We start from the raw sequence: 23,058 nt of genomic DNA on the forward strand, positions 1-23,058 counted from the left end.
CCACTAACAGTCAGTTGCTGACACACTGACCCGTTGAAAAAGTGAAAATTCCACATTTTCCAAATACTTACTGTGTAACACATCAAACGCGTTGCAGTTTTGCAAAAACTTATCCTCAAGAAAACGCACCGTGAGGTTGACATCAAGCAACAATGAACTGGTCCTGATGTCTCTAAATACTGAGATTCTGAGTTCATGTAGTTCTGATGAGAAGGAAGCAGCAGGAATAATTTCATGGTTTGATCTGGGAGCTGAAGCTGTATCACGACAGCTTTTATACATATTTCAGGTTATCACTGGAGCAGTTTGAGCTGTTGATTTGAAAAATAAATGCTGTAAAATTCATCCAGTAAAATTACGCTGTCAGTCTGAACGGCTGGATTGAGAATGTGAGTCCTAAAAAGATTTTTAACATACAAAATGTTTACATGGATTTTACGTATCTGATATGTAAAGGCCTTTGGTTGCAAAGAAGTTACTGTCCTAATATTACTCCAGTGTGACTGAGCCATTAGAAAAATTATTAAGTGAAATGAAAAGAAAAGAAAAATGAAAATCATGCTCCAACCTGATTTGACCGCCCACCTATCCCACATGGTGATATGACCTTTGAAAGTTTACCCAAAATGCATATTTTAAAGTTTTCAAAATTGATTTATCAGGGAACATAAAACGTCAATGCTGTTACTCTATGTCATGGGTATAAAAACTGGATCTGTTTTCCTATTCAAACTTTTGATACAAACCTGAGAGTCTGGCTTTAGGCTCAAAAATGTGGGAAAAAAATAATGCAAAGAAAAAAGAATAAAAACCCTGTGGTCTTCAAGGTTCTCTATAAAAAAAATCATAGTATGGAGGGAAACTTTTAGATGTCTTCAGGAAATATGCAAAGTTTTTGTGCAAAATTTTTAAAAAGTGCTTATTTTGAGGGGGTCAGGTGGGAGGCACTGATTGATTTTTCATGGAATGACTCAACGATCCCCACTGAGATCATAGGTTGAATTCACTAAACATGCATGCTTATTTGTAGTTCAACAGAGCATGAGTAATAAGAGACGAACAACAAAGCTCAGCACTTCACTGTCACGGGTCAGTAACACTGAAACAGCAGACGGCGTATCTAAAGGTGGAGAGACAATAGTGTAATACTGCAGGAGATCAAGAAAAGTTGTTGATGAGCCACTCAAAGGGGAATTTAAGACATAAAGACAGTTGGAAGCTAAGTGGTTAAATGTGCCAGTGTCGGTCCCTAACAGAGCTAACTGCACCAACAACATAACAGGAGCAGAGGAGAAAAAACTTAGGTTGAGCAGCTTTGCAGCCTTTTCCAGTGAAAAATCACCCCTTGCAGCCCAGTCATTCAACAAAGGAAGGCTATGGTATCGATTAGCAGGGACCAGAATATCACCAGCCTCCCTGCTGGATAAAGAGCACTGTTGTGCTTAACAAAGCAGACTGTACTGTAACTCTAAAGTGAGTGACTTCTAAGTGAAAAAATTCAATACAGCAGCATTGGACTTGTTACAGCTACATAGGAGTCATCATCTGTGTTTTAGTGTTAGAACAGGATACAGATGCTAACACGGTACCTTAAAATGCTGCATACATAAGTAATGATCACACCTAAACTTATGAGGAGTCAAATCATGGAAGAACCTTCATGCAGCCTCTAGGATACAGTTGCATTTGAAGATGCTGAATGAATAACTTAGTAATTTCATATGTAGCATACAAAACCCTGCAGCATTATTCTGTTTTTTGGACGAAAACAGCTCAAAGTGAACATGTGAAAACAAGCAAAATAACAAAACAATTGTTTGAAAAATGAAGAACGCCACGTGAAATTCCACCAACCGACCTTGGATATCGGAGCAGGTGGGGTTGTGTTTGTTCTACAATACCGCTATTAGCAACTGCAACTACTGCCCAGGCATGCTCTCCCATGCAATATCACAACAATTCACACTTTCAAAGATGGGAATCCGTTGACCAGCACATGTCACAACCAGTGTGAGACCGCAGTCACTCTCAAGTGACACCAATGTGTGAATGACCCATAAACGGACCCCTGTAGAAATCAGCAGATGCAACGAAGCTGCTTGTGTAATGTATGACGTGTCAATTTCCTGTTAATTTTCTAATTTTACAATGACGGTTATGCGCTGCGTTGTGCTTTAACAGTGTGAAAACAAGTCCACAAGGGTTACGCAGTATTTTGTCATAAGTCGTACATGTTCTGCACGTTAACAGTGCACCACTTTTCACCGGTCATTCAGCTGACAGAAGCAATAACCTGCTTCATATGCTCTGCTTTGGTATGTGATAGAAAATAGGTTCATTTTGCTTCTCTGAGCTTTTACTATCAAGGGACTATCAAATGGGCAGAGTATTAATTTGTCAAATTCAGATGAGTTTTGGTTATTTCACATGAGCGATATTTGTCACTGTGTTTTTTTGTCTGCACTCTTCTCACTGACTTGAAAAAGATGTCACATGTAACCATGTACTAATCAAATTTTACCAACACTTGAATCTGTCAGTCACATCTGAGAACAACCACATCTATGCAGTCCCTGCGGAGAAGTAAAGTGGATGTTTTATTAATTCTTTTAACAATTCATTTGTTTCTCCTTTATTTCTGTGAATATTAGCAAATATTTCATGTCAGTTATGTTTTAAAGCTGACTTTCCCCATATTTTAACTTTCTCTCTTGCTTTTTATCTTTTAACAACAACATCTGGTGTGTATTTAACTCCAGCTAACTAAACTTGTTTAACTCTAAATTTAAACCGGAGTATGACATCACCACATACCCTGCCTAAGTGTCTTCGGGCAAGCATTAGCCAACAAAAAGACAAATTTCAATCTGGAAATCAGTATCATCACATTACACACTATCACATTAGATAGCGTCTTGAGCAGCTGATAAAGAGACAGTGGGGAGGACTCTCTTGAGGAAACTATTTGTTGAAAGGATTTAAATCCAGCTCAGTGTCTGTCACACCTTTGTGCTTTTAATCCTGTACAGCGTAGCTGAAATATCCTGTGAAATCTCAAAAGTGGCACTTTCAATAACCTTTGTCTCTGTTCATGCCCTTGTGGAGTAGCACTGGAACTAAAACGATGCTCCAGTGTCAAGATTGTTAACCTATTACTTTGGGGTGGATTTTTCATTGTGATTTAATTTAGCCAGGCAAGAGAGTTGGCAACCTATCTGATGAGCAATGCGCAGTTTATACACAGATAACTAAAGTAGTTCAGGTCTGTTTAAAAGCAGCAAATAGTGTGGGTTCAACATCCTTTCAGGGATCACATCTGACTTTTTTCAGGTCTATTTTACTATTCAGCTTTTTAAAACCTGCAAGCACGGATGTGTCACATTCACAGGTTCTTTTTTATCGTTTACTATCAGTCATGTAATGCACAAATAGCCTCCTGCTTGAAGAGTAGTTCCACCAATTTTACATAACAAAATCTGTTTAGAGCCTTGCAGACATACGGCTGCATACTGAGAAAAATGTGACAAGTCAAATGTGGAAGAAAAACCTGCATATCTGCCAAAGACTATTATTGCTAAGTAACATCAGAGATATTAAAAGAGAGAGATGTGTCACTCACATAATCCTGAACTATAATATATATTCCACCACCGTCATAGCTGTGGTGGAGGAAGCAAGGCTTCTACAATGCAAAAAATATAAATGTATTACATTTAAACTTTATTTTGTTGAAAAGTGAGCAACTTTTTAAAATGTTGGTGATAAAAGGCAGTTCATTTTATGCCTTGATGAACATCGAGTCTGAAGTTAATTTTGATAACTCTTCAAAATAAGTGCTAAGCAGCATTTCAAGATGGACGTGGTGACACTTTCTGCAATGAGTCTGACAACAAATGAAGTGCTAGAAAGCACTGTTAGTACATCTAACTACACAAGAGGTCATAATATTTGTAAGCACGTCGCTTCAGAAGGCACCAGAAGTCAAGCTAAGTGACTTGAACTGGGGAGGTTCTAAGTTTCTTCTCCACTAGTACTTACTCAGCTTGACTTAACTTGACTCTACTCGGTTTGTACTATTGAGTACAACCTTTATAAAAGTCCAGGATGTAATTTGTATGTGACACAAACACAACACAATAATGGAAGACATCGAGGGGAAGGTCTACCTGCTGCTTGTTCTATGGCTTTGTCATACACGGAGACCAGTATGACAAAGAGACTCGGTGATGGTTTTTGTGCTGTCATTTTTCACATTGCCAGGTTTAAAAAATGTGATTTGGGAGAAGGAATCATCAAGCATCGCCATTTACTGGCCAATCGGTGGCATGCATTCTGTTGATGTCACATTTTTAGATCCACTCAGCTTGCTTGGAACCTCGGCTGAGCAGGTACTAAAAAGTACCTGGTACCAGGGACTACCACCTAATGGAAAACCCTAAATACCAAGTTGAGTCTGGGAATGACAGAGACTAAGCCACAAAGTATTAGGCCACGTAAAATCACAGAGCAGGGTCAGCGAATGTTGAGGTGCATAATGCACAGAAATTGCTGACTTTCTGTAGTCAATCATTACAGACCTCCAAACTTCATGTGACCTTCATGGAATGGGTTTCCATTTGTGAACAGCTGCCTCCAAGTCTTGCATCACCAAGCATCGGATGCAGTAATGCACGCCACCACTGGACAGTAGAGCAGTGGAGATCTGTTCTCTAGACTCTAGTTAGTTCTAGTGCATGCTCCCAACTTTGAGGGAGCATGAAAGTTTGGGGATGGACCCCTTCCTGTTCCAACATGACTGCACACCAGTGCACAAAGCAAGGTCCATAAAGACGAGGATTAGAGAGTTTGGTGTGGAAGAACTTGACTAGCCTGCACAGTTCTGACCTCAACCCGACAAAACACCTCTGGGATTAATTAGAGCGGAGACTGTGAACCAGGTCTTCTTGTGTCTGACCTCAAAAATGTGCTTCTAGAAGAATGGTCAAAAATTCCCGTAAACACACTCCTAAACCTTTTGGAAAGCATTCCCAGAAGAGTTAAAGCTGTTATAGCTGCAGAGGGTGGGCTAACATCATATTAAACCCTATAGATTAGAATGGGATGTCACTCAAGTTCATATGCGCATGAAGGCAATATAATTTTGGCAATATAATGTAGAAACTTAGATCCTAGGAGCTGCATTTTTTAGTACTTCTGCATTGGTTCATTTTTCAAGCTGGTGGTTGCTGCCTGATATATGCTTTTTGTAGCTGATAAATAACAATGGATGCCCTTGACTCAGAGTTGACTGCAAATGTCAAACTGAAAAACAATCAGTGCATATTTAGGTAGAAGGGAGCTTACAAGATCAAATAGCCACTGAGTCATTTCTGCTTGAATCTAGCGACATTAGCGACTCCTAATATAACACACCTGAGTTGGATTGTGAGTAATGTCGCCTCCTCCCCGGATTTGACAAGGATCAAGATAAGAGGAACAAAAGTTTTAAAAGGCCGTCCGTCATGAGTCAGACAGTGTTCTAGGAGTCCAATCGGTGTAGCACTCATTTAATGATGTAAAGAGTGCTTGCCTGATGACAAAATGAAAGTCATAATACCTGCATGTAGCTCTGACACATATTATCCATAGTCTGGTTTTAAGTTCACTTCAGTCATATTTTATTCATTTGATTTTTCAAAAAAAAAAAGAAAAAAAAAACCTCGTTTTTATGACTCATTTTGATGTGGAGTACAAGAAGAAGTTCAACTGAACATGAAACGCTTGAAGAAATAAAAAGAGGAGCAAACAAAGAGAATTTATGATCATCATTTATAGTTCATGGTCATTTTTCCTCATACTCATTCCAAGTACAGGTCTCTGGAAAGCAGAATTGACTGACAGAATGACAGAACAAACACAGAACAGTTGAAATGGAGACTTATTTGAGCTATTCTCCTCTGGGTTTTGTGTCAGCCCAAGCGCACACTGGACAATCTTATAATACCACTTGGAAAACACACACACAGCAAGTTAATTTATCTTTATCATTGGCATCATCCATCATCATCATCATCATCATCAACACTCATATTCTAGGTCTTCATTCTCACTCATGTAAGTCAGGATTGAGCAGGAAGGCAGTGATTCTACCAGGATCCTTAAAAGAGAGCCACACAAGTTGTCACACCTCTCCGCGATCAACAGCTTGTGCAGGTTTCAGGTTAGGCTATTACTGGTCCAGGTTGGAATTTGTATAAAAACTATATAGGAACACATGTAAAAACAGGGAGAGATTCAAATTATTATCCAACTGAAAAAACAAAAACAAAATGCAGATGTCCTCATAAAATCTATGTCTAGCAACACTTAATAACATTTATGTCATCTTTTTGTCCTTTTTTTTAAGGTTTTATTCCAAAACGGCTGAGGAGCAGTTATAGTTTGCATCATCTATACAACAGGCTATAAAACACCACTTTGTCACAGTCCAGAAAGCACATATAGATGTGGTTGTATTGTATATAAACATATGTACTGTAATAAGATAATTTTGCGTGCATGGCTCCTGAATGATCACCGTTGAGACATCTGCGGGATTCTGAGCGAAGTCTCTCCTTTGAGTTCACACAACGTGAAAACGAAGGCCTCCAGATTTCTTCCTGGCACAACTCACATATTCTTTTAAACCGAAGTCTTTCAAGAGAAGCTGCCATCTGTTCTCATCTTTGCACTGCAGCAGCCCTGCCTGCCAGGTAATAGTCTTTGCAGGCCATCTCTGCCCCTAGCGTGAGGACTTTTGGCTGATTCCTCGTCTCTGGCTTAAACGTCATGTGATTGATTTTTTTTTTTTAAATTCCTCTTCATCCTCTTCATAAATGTTTGGCGTATTTTTATGTATGTATTTATTTATGCATTGTGCCATTTTACCTAGAAAAAGTCCCCGCAACACAAACACAGGCAATGGAAATGGAATTGTTAAGTCTGCTATGCTGTCACTCCATTTGCAAAGTGCATCTGTGCTCCTCCGGAAACACGGGAGTTCAATCACAAACCTGGCCAAAGAACAAGTCACAGATGGTTAATGGTGTTTTGCTGACATGTTAGATATGTATTTAGTTCATTTTTAACTGTTGGCAGACCCATTTTTCCTCCAGTCTTTTCACCTCAGTACTTTCTGTCCAGTGTTTAAGACTGAAGAAAGTTTATTTTTTAATTTTTTTTATTTACCATGTTTTTTTTTTCAGCTTTTCAGAGCATTGTCTTATGGGGGAAAATGACTAAATAATGTTTGTATTTGTTGTTATATTACACAAGTCCTGATTTGTCTCTTTGATAAATGTTGGCCTGACAAAGACCAGAGCTTTGACAATCACACATAGTACTCCTTGTCCTTGTTCTTCTTGTTCTTGCTCGAGGTTTTCGCTGTGTTGACCTGTTTCTCTTTGACCACGGTTCCGTTGGACTGTGCCGAGTTGCTGATGTAGTTACGACTCTCGTCTACATGGTAAGAGCCTTCGTCTCTGTTCCGGTATTTATACATAGCATAAAGCAGGATGAGAATGCACAACGCCGCTGCTGCTACGATGCCGACCACCATCCCCGTAGTACTGCTCGACTCCCGGAAGACCTCCTGTGTTCCTGGGTAACCCTTTGGTCCAGCACCGGTGGGATTGGCTGCAGGGGAAGACAAAAAACACAAGATTACTATAAAAAAGCTCACCGTGTTTTACGTTTCATCATTACTTTGACCGTATTGGTGTAATGAATGTGAGCATGCATTTTTCTAGCTGCATGCACAAATGAATATCCCAAATATAATAGACATCAAGACTGACGATTTTCAAAGTACATGCTGGCTTAAATGGCTTTCCCATCAAATAGAAAAGCGTGCAGTCAGACAATGAATAGAGCACAATAGAATGAAATGGCATATAATGGCAAAGATAAGGGGTCCCAGCGAAGGTCTTTCTGCAGCAGGATCTGACACTTTAAGCGTTTAATATCCCATTGTGATGGCCAAAAGACTTCAAAAACGACTCTGACTGTTAAATAAGACACAAATACCCCGTGCATATTTTAAAGGCAACACTTTACATGGTCTGACAGTCACAAAATTATCAAAGAAGTTACAATGAAATGCAACCCGAAGAAGAACCTTCAAAAGAGCCAGGGATGTTTTGTAGACTTTAATATAGCACTTGACCTTTCTAACCTTCTCCTCTGCCTATAGAGGACTAATCTAAATGTTATATTGGGAATTTGGGAATTTTTTTATAAGCTACGATAACTAAGACAGGCGCCACTTCGCCCACAACAACAGTTGGATAACTGGTTAAATGAACGGATGGATGGATATATAGAAAAAAAAGAGATTTTCTAAATTCAAAAGTAATACTGACAAGACGACTAATGTGTTAATCAATCACAGGGAAGCTCACAACTCATTACATGCTTTACAGCATAGTCATGAATGAACAAGCCATACTTCCAACATTCAGCATTCATCCGAGCGGCATGACTGTCTCACAGTCTCTGAAAATAAATCTTTCAGAAAGAAACAATTCTTCAATTGAATCAGCAGATTTTTGCCAAAGGCTGTCTCGACTTCTTTGGTGGTGCTATTTTGAAAACACGTCAGTCCCCCCCCCCTCCCCGATATCATTCAGTCCTCCTGGCACATCTCTCTGTGTGTTTTTGTAGCAGTCATCATTTCTGGTTAAGCCCCTCTTTGTTGCAATTGTGAAATCCAAACACTCAACACTAACATTTGGAAATGAAAGCACTCTGTTTAGACTGGATCGGGAGAAAATATCTCAGGGATTTACAGCTGTGTTTAGATGGTAGTGATCTTGATGAGAAGATGTTAAGTTTCTGTTTGTATTTCCAGTGGACAAACTAACAATAACAGAAACAAACATAGATGTGTGGAGATGAAGGGCTCAAATGGTTCCTCTGTGTTGACTGGGCAGTTTTTTGGGGTTTTTTTTAGCAAGCTTTGCAGATTTTCCACTTTGTTGCTGCTTCTTGCAGCACTTATGAAACGATGCAGTGGCTATGCTGTAACACACAGAATCATATGTGTTGATATAAGAGCCAGTTTGTTACATAATGCAAATGGTAAAGTAGTCAGTTCACGTTTATTCCTACTGTAGGTTTTCATTGTCGCTATTGTTTAAATTTCAAAGGTAATAAAGGCAATAAAGTAGCAGCAGCACGGCGCAAGTGTGCATTTCAAACTTCTGAAAAGGTTCCTCTAAAAGTGGAACAGACAGCTGCAGCTGATTCAGAACTGGGGTAAGTCCTCGCTACGAACAAAAGTGGATCATTCAAGTTCTCAGATCTTCACAAAACACTACAAAATACAGTGTTTCAGAACAACAGTAACTTTTTCCGATCTGCAGGTCCATCGTGAAGGGAAAGGTCTGCCTGATCTCATGTAAGCAGAAAAGTTTGCTTCTCACTGATTTTTTATAGTTTATTTTGTGGTTATTTATTCATTTTTTTACGCATCACTGTAACTATTAGATAAAGAGCTCACAGTGTCATTCAAAGATGATAGTGTATATACTTTCTAATGAGAAGTAATTATACACTGAAACATTACAAATGCTCATATTAGTTGCTAATCTTGCTCACATGAATAGCAACTGCAATACTGACCAGAACATCATGAGATATTCAATTTTTTGGCAAGCACAATTTAAAAAAAATATTTCAATACAGTGGTCCCTCGCTATAACGCGGTTCACTTTTCGTGGCCTCGCTGTTTAGCAGATATTTTTTGTGCAATTTTGAATGCTTTTTTTTTTTTTTTTTTTTACAGCGCCTTGTGTTCTGCGTCCTGATTGGCTGTAGACCATAGTCAATCAATCTCCTCCGTGCCGTGTCTCCGGTACAGTACAGAATGTATTCAGCTTGTCAAATTTACATAAATACTGTATGTTGCTGTACTGTATGTTTGTAAGTTTTCTCCCCAACAAACACAACGATGTTGACAAAACGTTTTGCACTGTCAAAGACACCTTTGGTAGCACCCAAAAGGCAGAGGAAGATGCTAACCACCGCACAAAAAGTTGGACTTCTGGACATGCTAAAGGAAGGTCGAAGTTACCGTATTTTTCGGACCATAAGGCACACCGCATTAAGTGAAACCAAACAGTCAGATAAGTCAAACTTTACTCAACTCATTCTTCTTGCTTCCTCTACTTCCATACCATTGATTCATTAATGTTGAATTCTCCCCCAGCTACTCTGTCTTAAACCTGAAAACAGGGTTTGATCTTTGGTTTCATTCTATAATACTGGACTTATTTTTCTATGAAGGTTTGAACTTTGAGAGTGTTTAAACAAGAGAGAAAAGTGTGAAAATGTTCATGCCTGTCTGAGAAAACTGTATAAAGTGTCTAGTGAGGGGTTTTACAGCCTTAAAACATCTACAATAATTGTAAAAAATAAACTTGGCTACTTCGTCGATTTCACCTAGTGCGGGTTATTTTTAGAACGTAATTCCCACGATAAATGAGGGACCACTGTATAATAAATTTGAGAAAAGAGTTTGAAATTGATCATACGTGTGCTGTCCTTCGTATCCTACTTTGTTGGCCTACTGTCTTCACTTATTTATTTTTTTATATTTTGGTTTAAAAAATAAAGTACATGCATTAGCTTTAATACAATCAAACCAACTTTAGAAAGAAATGTTACTCTAAAACAGAGACTACGACACTGTGTCTTCATAATTTCAATCCTTTGATCTTGACCGGCCACAGAAATATTTCCACATAAGTAACTCTTCCTATTCAAGAATACAGCGCAGAGCAACGATTTTACATCAAAAGGAAAATAAAAAGGATAGCAGAGTTTTATTGTGTTGAAGTTTGTCATAATCACCTCTTCCTATCTTATCAGACCCTTATTTCATGACAGACAATGTACTTCTGTGAGCATTAGCAAATAGGACACTTCATGTTCTCACTGAAAAAAAATTCAGTGAAGGAGAAACCAGTCGTATGCAGTAACTCTAAATAGGATTATTATCGATGCTGTTGAACAAGCCTAACAATAAAATGGGGCGGGTGGGGGGGTGGATTTACTTTGCATTGACCTATCTGCAAACTATTCTAGATCTTCTTCTACATATTTCTTTTACTATTGTTACACAGTGATGTCGGTGTTTTATAACACTGAAAGCATCCTACTATCAGGGATCCTCCTGTGAATATGAGAGTGATTGCACATCAGCAAACCCACTTCATTTTCTGAATGCTATCCAAGCTATAATACAGCTCTCCTTATGTCTCTGCTAGCTCTCATCATTGTTCTCTCTCTTGTGCCTTTACTCATTGTCGATGGCTTTGGAAATAAAGCACTTTTTGATTACTTCCATATCTCCTCTTGAGTGACAGTTGAATTTTCAGACAAACAATGACTTCGAATGGTGTTCTATTTGCTCGTGATCAACCTGCATCACGTATGTCTATTTTAGGAAATTATTGGACTAAAGGGCACAAAAAAGTGTAAACTGCAAAGGGCAAAAGTTCCCCAAGCTGCCTATCAGGCGCAGAGATGGTGCTCCTCTTCATTGACATGTTTTCCAGCATGGTTGGACTGATCAGCGGCCCAAGTATGCTTCCAATGCTATCCGACATTCAAGGACAAGCAGAGAGTACCACTGGGGGATTGAGTGTGACTGAGCGTTGCAACAGATTAGCTCTGCTTGTGACAAGCCCACTTATCCTTGCAGACAGGTGTGAAGAATGCTCTCGCCTTGTGGGCAAAAGCCACTGGTTGACACGGCTCGTCCCGAGCAAACCATCGCACGGGCATTAACGGTGAGTTACTTTCATATGTGCTATCTATCCTTTGTTCAGGGTCAAAAAAGTTGAAAGTGTAGATGACATAGCAGGTTGATGGAGGATAGAGGTCTTGATGTGGCACTCTGGAGTTTTATATGAGACCTCGGCTGGCTCTACAGTGAGCTGACAGAGTCGGAAGGGTTCGGGAGGGAGGCAGCCTCAGCCTGCTACATCATGTGATAAAAGTATCATGGCGCGTTGTTCTTCCTCGTGTGATCTAACACCTCCAGCTCTGGGCTTTGTTATTTCCTCTTGCCAGAATCTGTTGATTGGCTCCCCACAGGCTGAGCTCACACAGCGACTTTACATTGGAAAGCTCTCAATTAACTGACCACAATTCATCTTTCATCACTGAAAAAGTAAAATAAGTGGGTTAAGTGAGCTACTCATTTACTTTGACATTAATGGAAATCTTTCTATGGAGGGCTACAACAGCCCCCCAAAAAATGAAACTAACTGAAAAAAATGAATAAATAACTACCTAAATGAATTAAAATGCCCCAAAGAAATAATAAAATAATTGTTGGCTTTCATTTTTTTGGATCAGGACATACAGCCATAATTCTCTTTTAATTTGCTTATATGAAAATTATAATATGAAGAAAAATGCTAGCTTAAATTCCCCCTCGCCCTCCATGACCGTGGTATGTTTGTGCTCCTAAATTCTGGGTGCTCTGTGCAGTATTTAAAATTTACTAGGACTCTTCTGATCTGTTGGAGCCACTCTTACAGTTTGCAAGAATTCAATACTTTTATGGTGCAGAGAGCTGACCATTAAGTCAAAGGTTAACACTAAATTTAGCACAGTGCTGACACAACCATGTTTTGTCTAAAGCTATTAGCATTTACAGTAGCTCTTTATTTCACCTTTAGTCTCAGCACTGTCTATCAAATAGCCACCTGATGGGATCTTACACAGTCCACTAGACTGCCTTTAACACAGTGATGCAGCTCATTTGTTACCCATGTGCCTGATGTGCCCCTGCCCGGCTACAGTGTGCCTGAACTCAAGTGGAGTTCAGATAAAGTAATGTCCCAGACCCAAGGCCTTTGAGAAAACCCCAAAAGGACCTCAGTCAAAATGCATCTGCCTGTCTGTTCATTAGCACTCCATCATCACAGAATGAAGGCACATAAACTGAGAAAGAAATAGCGCCTGAAACAAGTGTTTAAAATGATGGCTGCTCTTATGAGCTCTACTCGAGCGTACCCAAGGGTAAAATTAGACATGGGGAAAATGACCTTAAAGTGTGTCTAGCTTCATGGCAGCATTGCAGGGGTGTGCTTGTGAAGCGATGGAGGTAAACTCAGGGGGGTTAACTTTTGAAGGATTGCAGTTGCGTAAAAACTGCCAGAATAACTCTCTCCTCTACGTCTCATCCCAGAGCAAGACTTATAGTTCAGTCTCATATCCAGACCATCATAAAGTCTTTGCTGTTTTACTTACAAGGACAACAGTTAATGTTCTAGTTATTTAGTCACAAATCATTTGCTTTCACCAGAGATTTCTCGAGAGGAGATGCACAAAAAAGTAAATAAATAAAATAAAAACTGAACAAAGAAGCAAAGATTTTATATGTGACCTTGATACATGAGTTTTAGTGGAAGAAAAGAAACCGCCTGGCTAAGACTTACTTACTTTGCCGTGCAGTGTTAATAAACAGTGCAAAGCGACTTTGAAGACTTTGATGCTTTTCTTTCTTCGGGCTTTATTTGATTGCATCTCTTCTCTTAATTCTGCCTGCATCCTTCAGTATGGATATATGAGCTTGCCTCTTGAAGATATTAGCACTGGCGCATAGGAAAATGTCATTTAAAAGCCGGAGAAATGCCTGATGTGATTCTACTTCTCTTTGCCTGACTTCTTTGTGCCACATGCGCTCAAGGAGAGAAATGGGATCAGAGATTTTGCACTGTCAGGTGGGATTTGAATAAATGGTCCTCTTCAAAGACTATTTTTCCTCATTTGTCTCCAGTGAAAGGGTTCATTTGTTTGGTAATTTGCAACAGGGCAGGTTGATGGGGGCCATAGATGAAGGAAAAGCACAGCAGGGGGTGGGTTTACTTCAGGTGTCTGTAAGACTTGTTGAGAGGTAATGGAGCAACCAAGATTATTCAGAATATATTGAACAGACAGGCCGGGCTTGACCTTTCATTAGCTTTTGTTGCTAATGGCTTCAAAGGGTTGTGCAGGGTAGACAAGGATAAAGCTTTTTTTCTAAGCGGATGCACAATGGCAAGGCTGTGTTAATGCTCCAATGGAAATAAATCAAAGAATGAAGTGATTTTTTTAATCAAGAAACTAGCGAACAGAGATTTTGTGTAAACTTGGCCAACCGCAAACTGCAACAGCTGACAACATGAGCAACACATCATGCATCGTTGAGGGCTTAGGGAGGTGTGGCTGTAGGTTTGCCTTCAGATCAACCAGGCTTACAGCTGTTGGCATGCTCAGTGACACACTGCTGTTATTCAGCCAGATTAGTGTTATACCATCTTCTTACTTCACATATCCAGCTATAATCATGAGCTGTCAAAGTTGTCATATAGCCGGGGATCATTTTGCAGACAGGTCACTGTATCAACTGCAGCAGAGCCGAAACATTTATTAAATCCCTCTTGCCTCTTTAATTATAGGAGTGTCCTCAAGAAGTGATGCAAGCCACCCTGTACTTGTGACATGCTGGCAGTATGCCTCATGACAGCTTGCATATATGAGTCTGAAGTGGCTCTGCGCACGCTGATGGTGGATGATGAACTGAGAGCTGAGTGAGCATGAAATGAAGTGAGAATTATTAAAAAGGTGTTTGATTTAACCCCACTAAAAGGTATGATGCAGTTTAAGCCTTTGCCAAGAGGGATTCCACTAAAAAGGCAAGATGAAAGAAGACGACTAAGCTTACTCAGCTTTAATGTCACAAGTCTGGAGTTCATCTCTTGATTAGAGAGGTAGAGTTCTATAGTGTCAGGTTATGAGGTCTCGGGCTCTATACCTACTTACTTATAGTGTATGGCTCTATAGCTAGGTAACATTGTGTCATTGTGTTCATACCTGTATTTGGTTTGATGATGATAACACAAACAGCCTTAAATATGTTGACACAAGCTGCTATGACAACTATGTGTACAAAAACTGTGATTAACCACATTGTTGGACAGAAGAGATCATTCTCACTTGCCACACCCAGGACTGATAACTGTCAGATCTGCTGAATCATGAAATCATTTAAATAATAGTGAGATGGGCTGAAAGAGCTCAAAAAGCAACTCACTTCCCAGGAGTGGGAAGGTTCAGCCACCTACCAAAATTACCTAGCAAAATTACTGCACATTAATGACTCATCCAGGAAGTCATAAAAGAACGCAGGCCTAACACCTCAGTTAAGGTCAGAGTTCATGATTCAGCAATATGAACAAGACTAGGCAAAAAATGAAATCCATGGGAGAGATTCAAGGTGAAAACCACTGCTGACTAAAAAAGGACACAAAGGCTCATTTGCCAAAAAACAACTTGAGGATGTCCAAGATGTTTTGGCAAAATATTCTGTGGACTGGCGAGACAAAAGCTCAACTATTTGGAAGGTTTACTTCCTGCTACATCTGCTATAAACAAGAACATCAGTCAAACGTGGCATTAGTGTGCTTTTCATATTAATAAATCAAATCATCATTTAAAAACTGCATTATGTATTTACTTGGGTTATCTTTGTCGAATGTTCAAAAATCTCTGAAGATCTTAAACTTGAAATAAGAAATCAGGAAGTGGAGGAAAAACTTTTTTCAGAAAACTGGACATATGTTTTACTAGAGACTATTTCTTATCCCCACAACAACTTAATGACCACCTTTAGTCAGATTAAGTCATACAGTTGTTAGATAGCAGGTCAACAAAAATATCAAATGCATGTAAAGATGAGATCATCTTTACATGCATTTTCCAGACTGGTACATTTTTTATTAATATTTGTAATCCCTTAGTTGCTTTTTCTATTTCAATAACTGGCCTTTAACTGAGCAACTTTTCTTTTCTTGGTTAGCAAAGTCTTTCATGCCCTACTTAGACTCATAAACAGACACAATGTGTTATCATCAATGTCAGCACACCAGAAAGATGAACGGTGAAAAAACATAAAAGTAATTGAAAATATAAATACGGTGGGATCAGTAAAGAGAAAGACTGACAGTAAGTGTGAAATCCTGTTTTCTCTCAGAACACACTTCATTTAAAATGGGATGTAGAAAGAAGACTTGAATGGCATAATCCGCAGTGAAAGAGTGCAAGAAAAACAAAAATGGCCAAATTCCATAAGGCTGTCTGCAGAAAGTAGCAGACTATAGGAAAATAACAGCAACATGTTGGCAAAAAGAGTAGACGTGATGCTTGAAGGTCATCGCCGTTGTTCCCGGCTGTGAGCTGCGATCACGTTCAATAGGCCTCCGGTTTCGAAAAAAGCCCTTTTTTTTTCCATTAGTTAAACCATCTCTGCTAGTGGCAGTCTGTTGGCATGCAAGGTGCATGACACTGTATTCAGCAAAGGGAGAAATGAACACACACAGAGTTCCAGCTGGGTATGATTGAATAACCTATTAAATGTGGGCAGTGACCTCTTAAGCCAGCACAGTGCTCTTAATGTTTCATTAATCTCACAGCTACTTTTAAAACAATAATTTACTCTAATTTTTTTTCCCTCCTGTCTGGGTGCATTCCAGTCATTGCCATGGGGTTAAAGAGAGTATTCATTTACCGTTTGATTTATTGGTTTACTCTATGTATTGTTTCCCCAACCATAAATTAAATCTATTAAAACAAAATGTCAAACACATTAGCAGCCGCTAATGTCACTGCAGAATGCTTGAGGATAAAAAAAAGAAAGAAAAAAAAAAGATGAGCGCGCATAGAGAGAAGAGGAAACTAGAGATGATTAACCTTAACCTGCCTATGGGCACTGTGCAGCAAAAGGCTATTTCTAGCAGAGAATAAAAGCACTCAAAGATTATGTGTGAAATGCAAAAGTCTGCACATACCACAAGTCTCACTGGGGCTGATGGTGTGAACCTCGATTTTGTTGGGGGGCTTTTCTCTTTCATACAAATCACATTTCACATGATTGCATGTTGCATAATTAATGACGGTAGAATGGTGGAAAAATAAAGGTGCACGGGTATAAAAGATAAGCATCCAGCTGAGGCGTCGAGTGTTTGGATGTTTGGATATATCCGTCTACTTTTGTGCGCTCTCTAAAAAGAAAGAAAAAAACATTAGAAGTCAGGGATCAGAGAATCCTAACTTCAGAGGAAACATTGTGTATTCTGTCAGGTGTAAGAGAAACTTCTTCATGTTTTCCTCCATCATTTATTTATTATGAGGTATGGAGGGGGGGCTTTGTTCTCAAGTAATAATTAAGGGAGTCAATTTCAAAGCTGGTATTGATTTCTATGGGCCACTAAGGAATAGTTAGATTTTATTGGGTCGTACGCTTAAAGCTGCATGAAAAAAACAGCCAATTGTAGCTTAATATGTAACAGCTATTTTGTGTAACAATAAACATACTTCCCAAAGTATAATGCTACATTTGACAGCCAGTTAGCTTAGATAGGTTCAGAGTGGAAACAGAAGAATAATCTAAAATTGAAACAAAGTATTTTCTTACCAACAAGCTAGATGTTTCCACCTGCCTTTAAGTTAGGGTTCAACGGCTTGCTGTGAGCATTATCTTCATTTTTTACTGTGCTGACATAGAACACAGATTTATGTTGTAATCTGGCTCTATTACAAGTGCAGTTAACCTATTTAATTTGAAATTAGGATTAATCCCCACACCCCAGTACTTAGAAAAATATCTTGATGGCAGTCTCATTTTGTCTGACTCAAGATTCCAGCTGTTCAACAGTCCTGGATCTTCTTTGCTGAATTTTTCATTTCATGATGTGCCAAATGTTTTAAACTGATGAAAGATCTGGGCTGCAGGCAGGACAGTCCAGCTGCTGGACTCTTCTGCTGTGAAGCCATGCTGTTGTAATAGATGCAGTATATAGTCTGAGAATCCACTTGATAAAATATGTAAGGCCTTCCTTGAATAAGACATGGTCTGGATGGGAGCATATATTGATAGACATGCATGTCTCTAAAACCTGTAGTGTTAAGTCTTTTCCAGATGTACAAACCAACCCGGAGAAAATGGCAGCATTTCTGGATCGTTCATATATGCCTTCTTTTCTGTATGACAAAGCTTTAACCTTTGTTTATGGATAGCACAAGGAACTGTGTTTAACAATGGCGAACAACGATTTATGGATTTGTTCCTAAACCCATGTATTGATTTCTGTGACAAAATCATGTCGAAATTTAAATGCGGTGCTTGAGGGACTGAAGATCATGGGCATCCAGTGTTAATGATCGGCTTTAACCCTTAGTTTTAATTATTTACTTTACCGAGGTGTATTATTCAGAATTATTATAATTGTAGATATAGGTTTTTATAGATTGGAGAAACTCTGCCTCCTTAAGATGCTCTTATAAAAGCCAATCATGTTACTGACCTGTTGACAAAGAATCTAATTAACTACAAAATTTTTCTCCAGCTGATTTTTTTACTACTCAAGAGAACATTTCCAGCATTTTGTTGGTCCCCCAGCCCCGCTCCCTTGAGATATCTAGCTGCCATCAAATTCTAAATGAGCTAATATTTCACATAAAGAAGGAAAATTTCTCACTTTAACCATTCAATATGTTTCCCATACCCTGTTGTGAAAAAAATATGGGTTTATCAGATTTGCAAATCATTGCATTCAGTTTGCATTACATTTTACACAGTGCACAAACTTTGCTTTACTTGCTTTCAACCAAAAGGTGGTAACCTTATTAAATCTGGTAACAAGAATTTAACTAATTTTAAACAGTTGCTAATTTTAAACATGGATTGTTCTCTTAGAGGAGGAAAAAATAAAATGAGGAACATAGGCAGCTCCAGCATGTAATCATGCAACCTTGGATATGGGTCACTCTGCAGCAGCTGCCCTCCATCAACAGCCTGCATGGTGCCAATGAACTGGAGCTGGTAGGTAAGAGACATCCGTTTCATCTGACTTCATGTAGCTCAGCAACAACCTCTTTCATTAACTTTCACCATGAAAACTTGGTGCAGAATAATCAGTGGCAGCTTTCTACGCTGTTCAAGAGAATATTTTCCCACCTGCATCTGTGTTTTCAGCAAATAATTAGAACACTTTGTGTCAGTCTTTAAAAGATTTTCTCGCAAGAAATGAAGGAAATTTTTGCTAAACGTCAGCATTCACACATTATTTACATATGAGAGAATTGGATTTTTTGTCTTTATGGATAGTTTTGTTACTTTTCTTTCTAAGAAGTCCGAAAAACAGGTATCACTCAGACAGATAGATTACGCTGACATTCAGCTGTGTGAGACTGGCTACCCAGTACAAGCATGGTCCCAAAGCATCCTCCTATTACAGATCAGATGAGCTGCAGCATCACAGGCTTGTGTATTCCTCTGTGGTTTCAAGAAGCAGGGGGGAGGATTCAATTTGGTGCAGTATGATCTAATCCGAGTCCTGCTGGGCGATAAGCTCTGCTGGTAGCGATGGCTTTCCATAGTTTCCGGAAGTAAGAGTAATAAAGCTCGGCAATAAGTAAGTTTACCTGATTCATGTCATTCAACAACTGACAGAGACTGCTGTGGGACAAGACTCCAGTAAGACGCGGGATGATCTAGAGCTGACCTTGGACCACAGATAGCTTCCATAATAGTGTTTTTCAAAGCTCGACCTCTGTAGATCACTTATACACCAACATTATCCTGCTGTATGCATACATGCGCTGTGAAGACAGAGAGATATCAAATGTATGCGCATCTGGCCACTCCTTTGGAGATGCCAGACAGAAGCGGCTGTCAAGGTGTTGCATGAAAAATGATATATTATTGGCGTCATTAAAAGGAGCTGGCTGAACAGTAATATGAGTAAGTAGCACTTTATCAGCAACAGTGTATCCAGTTCTTTATGCACAGCAGCCCTGTCGGAGATGTGGCATGTGCTTGGCAGAGCGTGTGAATTGTTCTGAATGTAGATATTAATCAGGATACGGTGTTAGACAGCTGCCACCCTGGGAGCCCACAGCTCTGGTGTCAAATCCCCTTCAGTGATCACAGAAGAAGAGGGATACTCTGCGCTGGGAGGGTGTGTCCCTAAGCATCACACAGTATGCAATTGATGTTTTGGCAGATGCCCTTGTCACAGAATATCATAATGCGAGTGTGAATCAGTACACAGCTCAATCTCCTGTGTATTTTTTCAGAAGCAGCAGATACAGTGTTCCCTGGAAGGACCTGCTGTGATGCTGCCCAATCGGAATATCGCTCTGATGTATTGCAGGAGAAGAGCGAGGTAAAAGCTAATCTCGCTAGTAGAAAACCAAAGGAACAGGAAGAGGGACAGACTAGAAAGTTGATAGTCTTTGCTGTGGGGCACACATTAATTTAGTGGACGTTTTATGACCACATTCTGATCGATAGCACATTTAGATGGAGCGTGGGGCCTTGGGTCTGGACTTAATTGTTCTCTGTGCTTCTCATCACTTCAGAATGCATTTGAAAATCCTTCCATTCAAAGGTTACGCTTAATTGCCCTCCATGTGTGGCGAGGTAAGAGATTAAAAGTCTGCTAGCATTGCAGGGAGCAAACACATTTATAATATTTGTCCGAGTAAAGCTTGGGAGGAGCATTTTCAATTTCAGGGAGAACAATAAGTGGTACCTTTTTTTATGATTATTGTTTTACACTTTTCGGGGCTCTTCAACACACGGTCAGAACCCAAAACTAAAATGTGTTTGTTTATTTTATGAAGAGCAACACATGACATGTGCCTCAATCACAAACTCCAAGGGTGGTTATGTGCAGCCATTGTGAGCAGTACTGGATGAGAAACAACAGGATGAACTCCCACTGCCCACTGTAGAATTTAATTAACAACAGTGGGGACTCTTTGCACACCTGTAAAAATCAGCCTTCCCAACTCTCTGGGTTTACCCTCTTTGATTTCACGTGCTGGAGCCCTGCAGGTCTGATAATCACAACTGTGTGCGTGTTTTCTGGGTTTTTGTGAGTTTATTAACAGACGCCGTGAGCCGATGAAGAAATTAAATGAAAGCACAGTAACAGCGGCTGGTTTGACGCAAAATCGCAGAGTTTTATTCGTGCACGGAGTTTTGAGAGCATTGATCCGAACATTTACTAATGTTAGGTGGGTTAATGTTGATGGATGGAAGTCGTGGAGCAACAATTATCAGGCTTTTGAATCAATTAATAAAAAAAACACAGATCAGGACGCGATGAAGCACAATCGTCAAACAAACAAACAAGCAAACAAAACCCACACAAAAACAGCAACAACTGAAAAAACTTAAACAAGTTCTAAGTACTAGTGCCAGATCATCCTCTGTTCATTCAGACTAAATCTACTGAGTGTAACAAATAAATGTGAATGTGTCCTACTAAACCTGTAGCAAAAAACAAACAAATACCATCTCGTTCTCAAAATGTTTAACCGTCCAAGGTCAGACAGTGATATATCTCTACCCTGAATCTATTCAAATAAGCTAGTTACATTAAAATGCCTTAAAACATTAATCAGCATGAATAAAAACCAGTAATTTTACTGCATTTATAATTTAGATTCCAACAAACTACTGAAAGAGCTACTGTATAGAAAGGGAGCTGCTCGACCCAACAGACGAGCTGCTCGACCCAACAGACAACCTGCAGCTTGCTGCATCACGCAGTCAGCGGTAGCCAGAAGAAGAAAAAAAAAAATCAGCCTCTGAGAAGTGTTTAAGCTTTAACTAAACTCCAATCTGCTCATTTAAACACTATGTGTTAGCCTCGAGTGCCCTGGTGGGGTGAACTGTTACACACAAAGACACACTGACACACCCAGAGAGAAGTAGAATAAAAAAAGAGATGACTAACCTAACCCACCTGAGCTCGGCTCACAGGGATCAATGTCCTCGTCATCGCTTGGACACTCGGCTGATGCCACCGGGAACTCGTCAGTTGTCTGAAAAGAGAGAATAACACAGAGGAGTGGTGAGGGCATGGAATACTTAGCTGCATCTATGGGCTGAGAGGACTCCCACTCAAAACTACCAATAGCTGTGTTGCCATAGAGTTAGGTTAAAGAGAGCCAGGCAGTTGAGATGTGAATACAAGTGGCTAAACTAAACTTTTGGACTGCTGAAATCATCTGTCAACACAGGCACGAGCTCCCCGGCGCTGTAGCAGCTGCTACGCTGCTTTCCAGGAAGCGCCGTCTTTACATAAATGAGATCAGATTATTGGGGAACAGTGGGGGCTGAAGTTCACGGCACAATTGTCGACTCACATGCTCAATTTGCTTTTCATTGTGTAGCTTTGCATAGCCCTTCAAGTGATTGCTGAGAGCCATCACAAAACACCTCTGACATTTAGAGGACAACCAGCCATGAAAGCTTAAAAAAAAGGACATAGGAAAACAAAAGCCAGCTCAACAGAGGCTTAAATCAATATTTTCTTCTTTCTTTCAAAGCAATTCAGTATCTCTTTTTACAAAATAAGGATCCAAAATAAACCAAATCGTGGCATCTGCTGCCACATCGACTCTTATATCAAATCCATTTCAGACTGCTTTCAGCGCACTTCCTCACCTGCCAAACACGATACATTTTACCGTCCAGGAAAATGGGAAAGGGCAAACAATAGACCAGAAAAAAGTACACTGTAAAACATTATACTGCAATGTTCTTTTATAGTCTTGCTTCAGGCCATTTGATCAGCTCGGCGTTAAAGGTCATTTCATTTAGGCATGGCGGCGTCTTCAGGGCCAGGTTGGATTTTTTTCTTTGTGGTGTGCTGCTAAGCAGAAAAACCTCTTTTATATGTGGCATTACATCCTCACTTATTCTTTTTGCACTAATAATTTTAAGCCTTTACGTGTACTTCCTGACAAGCCTTACTTTGTTCATACTGCAGGGGTTCGCATGTGTGACGGTGACAAACCAGACAAAGGAAAAAAAATGGGCGAGGAATGAATCAGGGTCCTAAAAATGAAGACAGACTTTGGCTTTTATCGAATTTGCTCTCTTATTTCACCGATGTTCTAATGCGCATCAAAATATTTCGGCAAGTTGGATTAGTATCGACTCATCTTAAGGAAATTAAAGGTGATGTCATT

At 39.6% G+C, this 23,058-nt stretch overlaps 1 protein-coding gene across 7 annotated transcripts in view; it reads right to left on the reverse strand.

The window, feature by feature from the left end:
* Positions 1-5,686: 5,686 nt before the first annotated feature.
* Positions 5,687-23,058, reverse strand: part of LOC116314175 (neurexin-1a) — a 246,455-nt gene continuing 229,083 nt past the window's right edge. For 4 of the 7 annotated variants that reach the window (XM_039622145.1, XM_039622146.1, XM_031732105.2 and 1 more), the window contains 2 exons: positions 21,819-21,906; positions 5,687-7,653 (listed from right to left, as the gene is read on the reverse strand). In XM_039622145.1, the coding sequence (XP_039478079.1) occupies positions 7,349-7,653; positions 21,819-21,906 (393 nt within the window). In that variant the 3' untranslated portion in view covers positions 5,687-7,348. The remainder of the gene's footprint in view (positions 7,654-21,818; positions 21,907-23,058) is intronic. The other 3 variants (XM_031732107.2, XM_031732106.2, XM_031732109.2) reach the window with 1 other exon arrangement.

This window comes from Oreochromis aureus, linkage group 13 (assembly GCF_013358895.1).
Source record: "Oreochromis aureus strain Israel breed Guangdong linkage group 13, ZZ_aureus, whole genome shotgun sequence".
In the NCBI taxonomy this organism is placed as follows: Eukaryota; Metazoa; Chordata; class Actinopteri; order Cichliformes; family Cichlidae; genus Oreochromis; species Oreochromis aureus.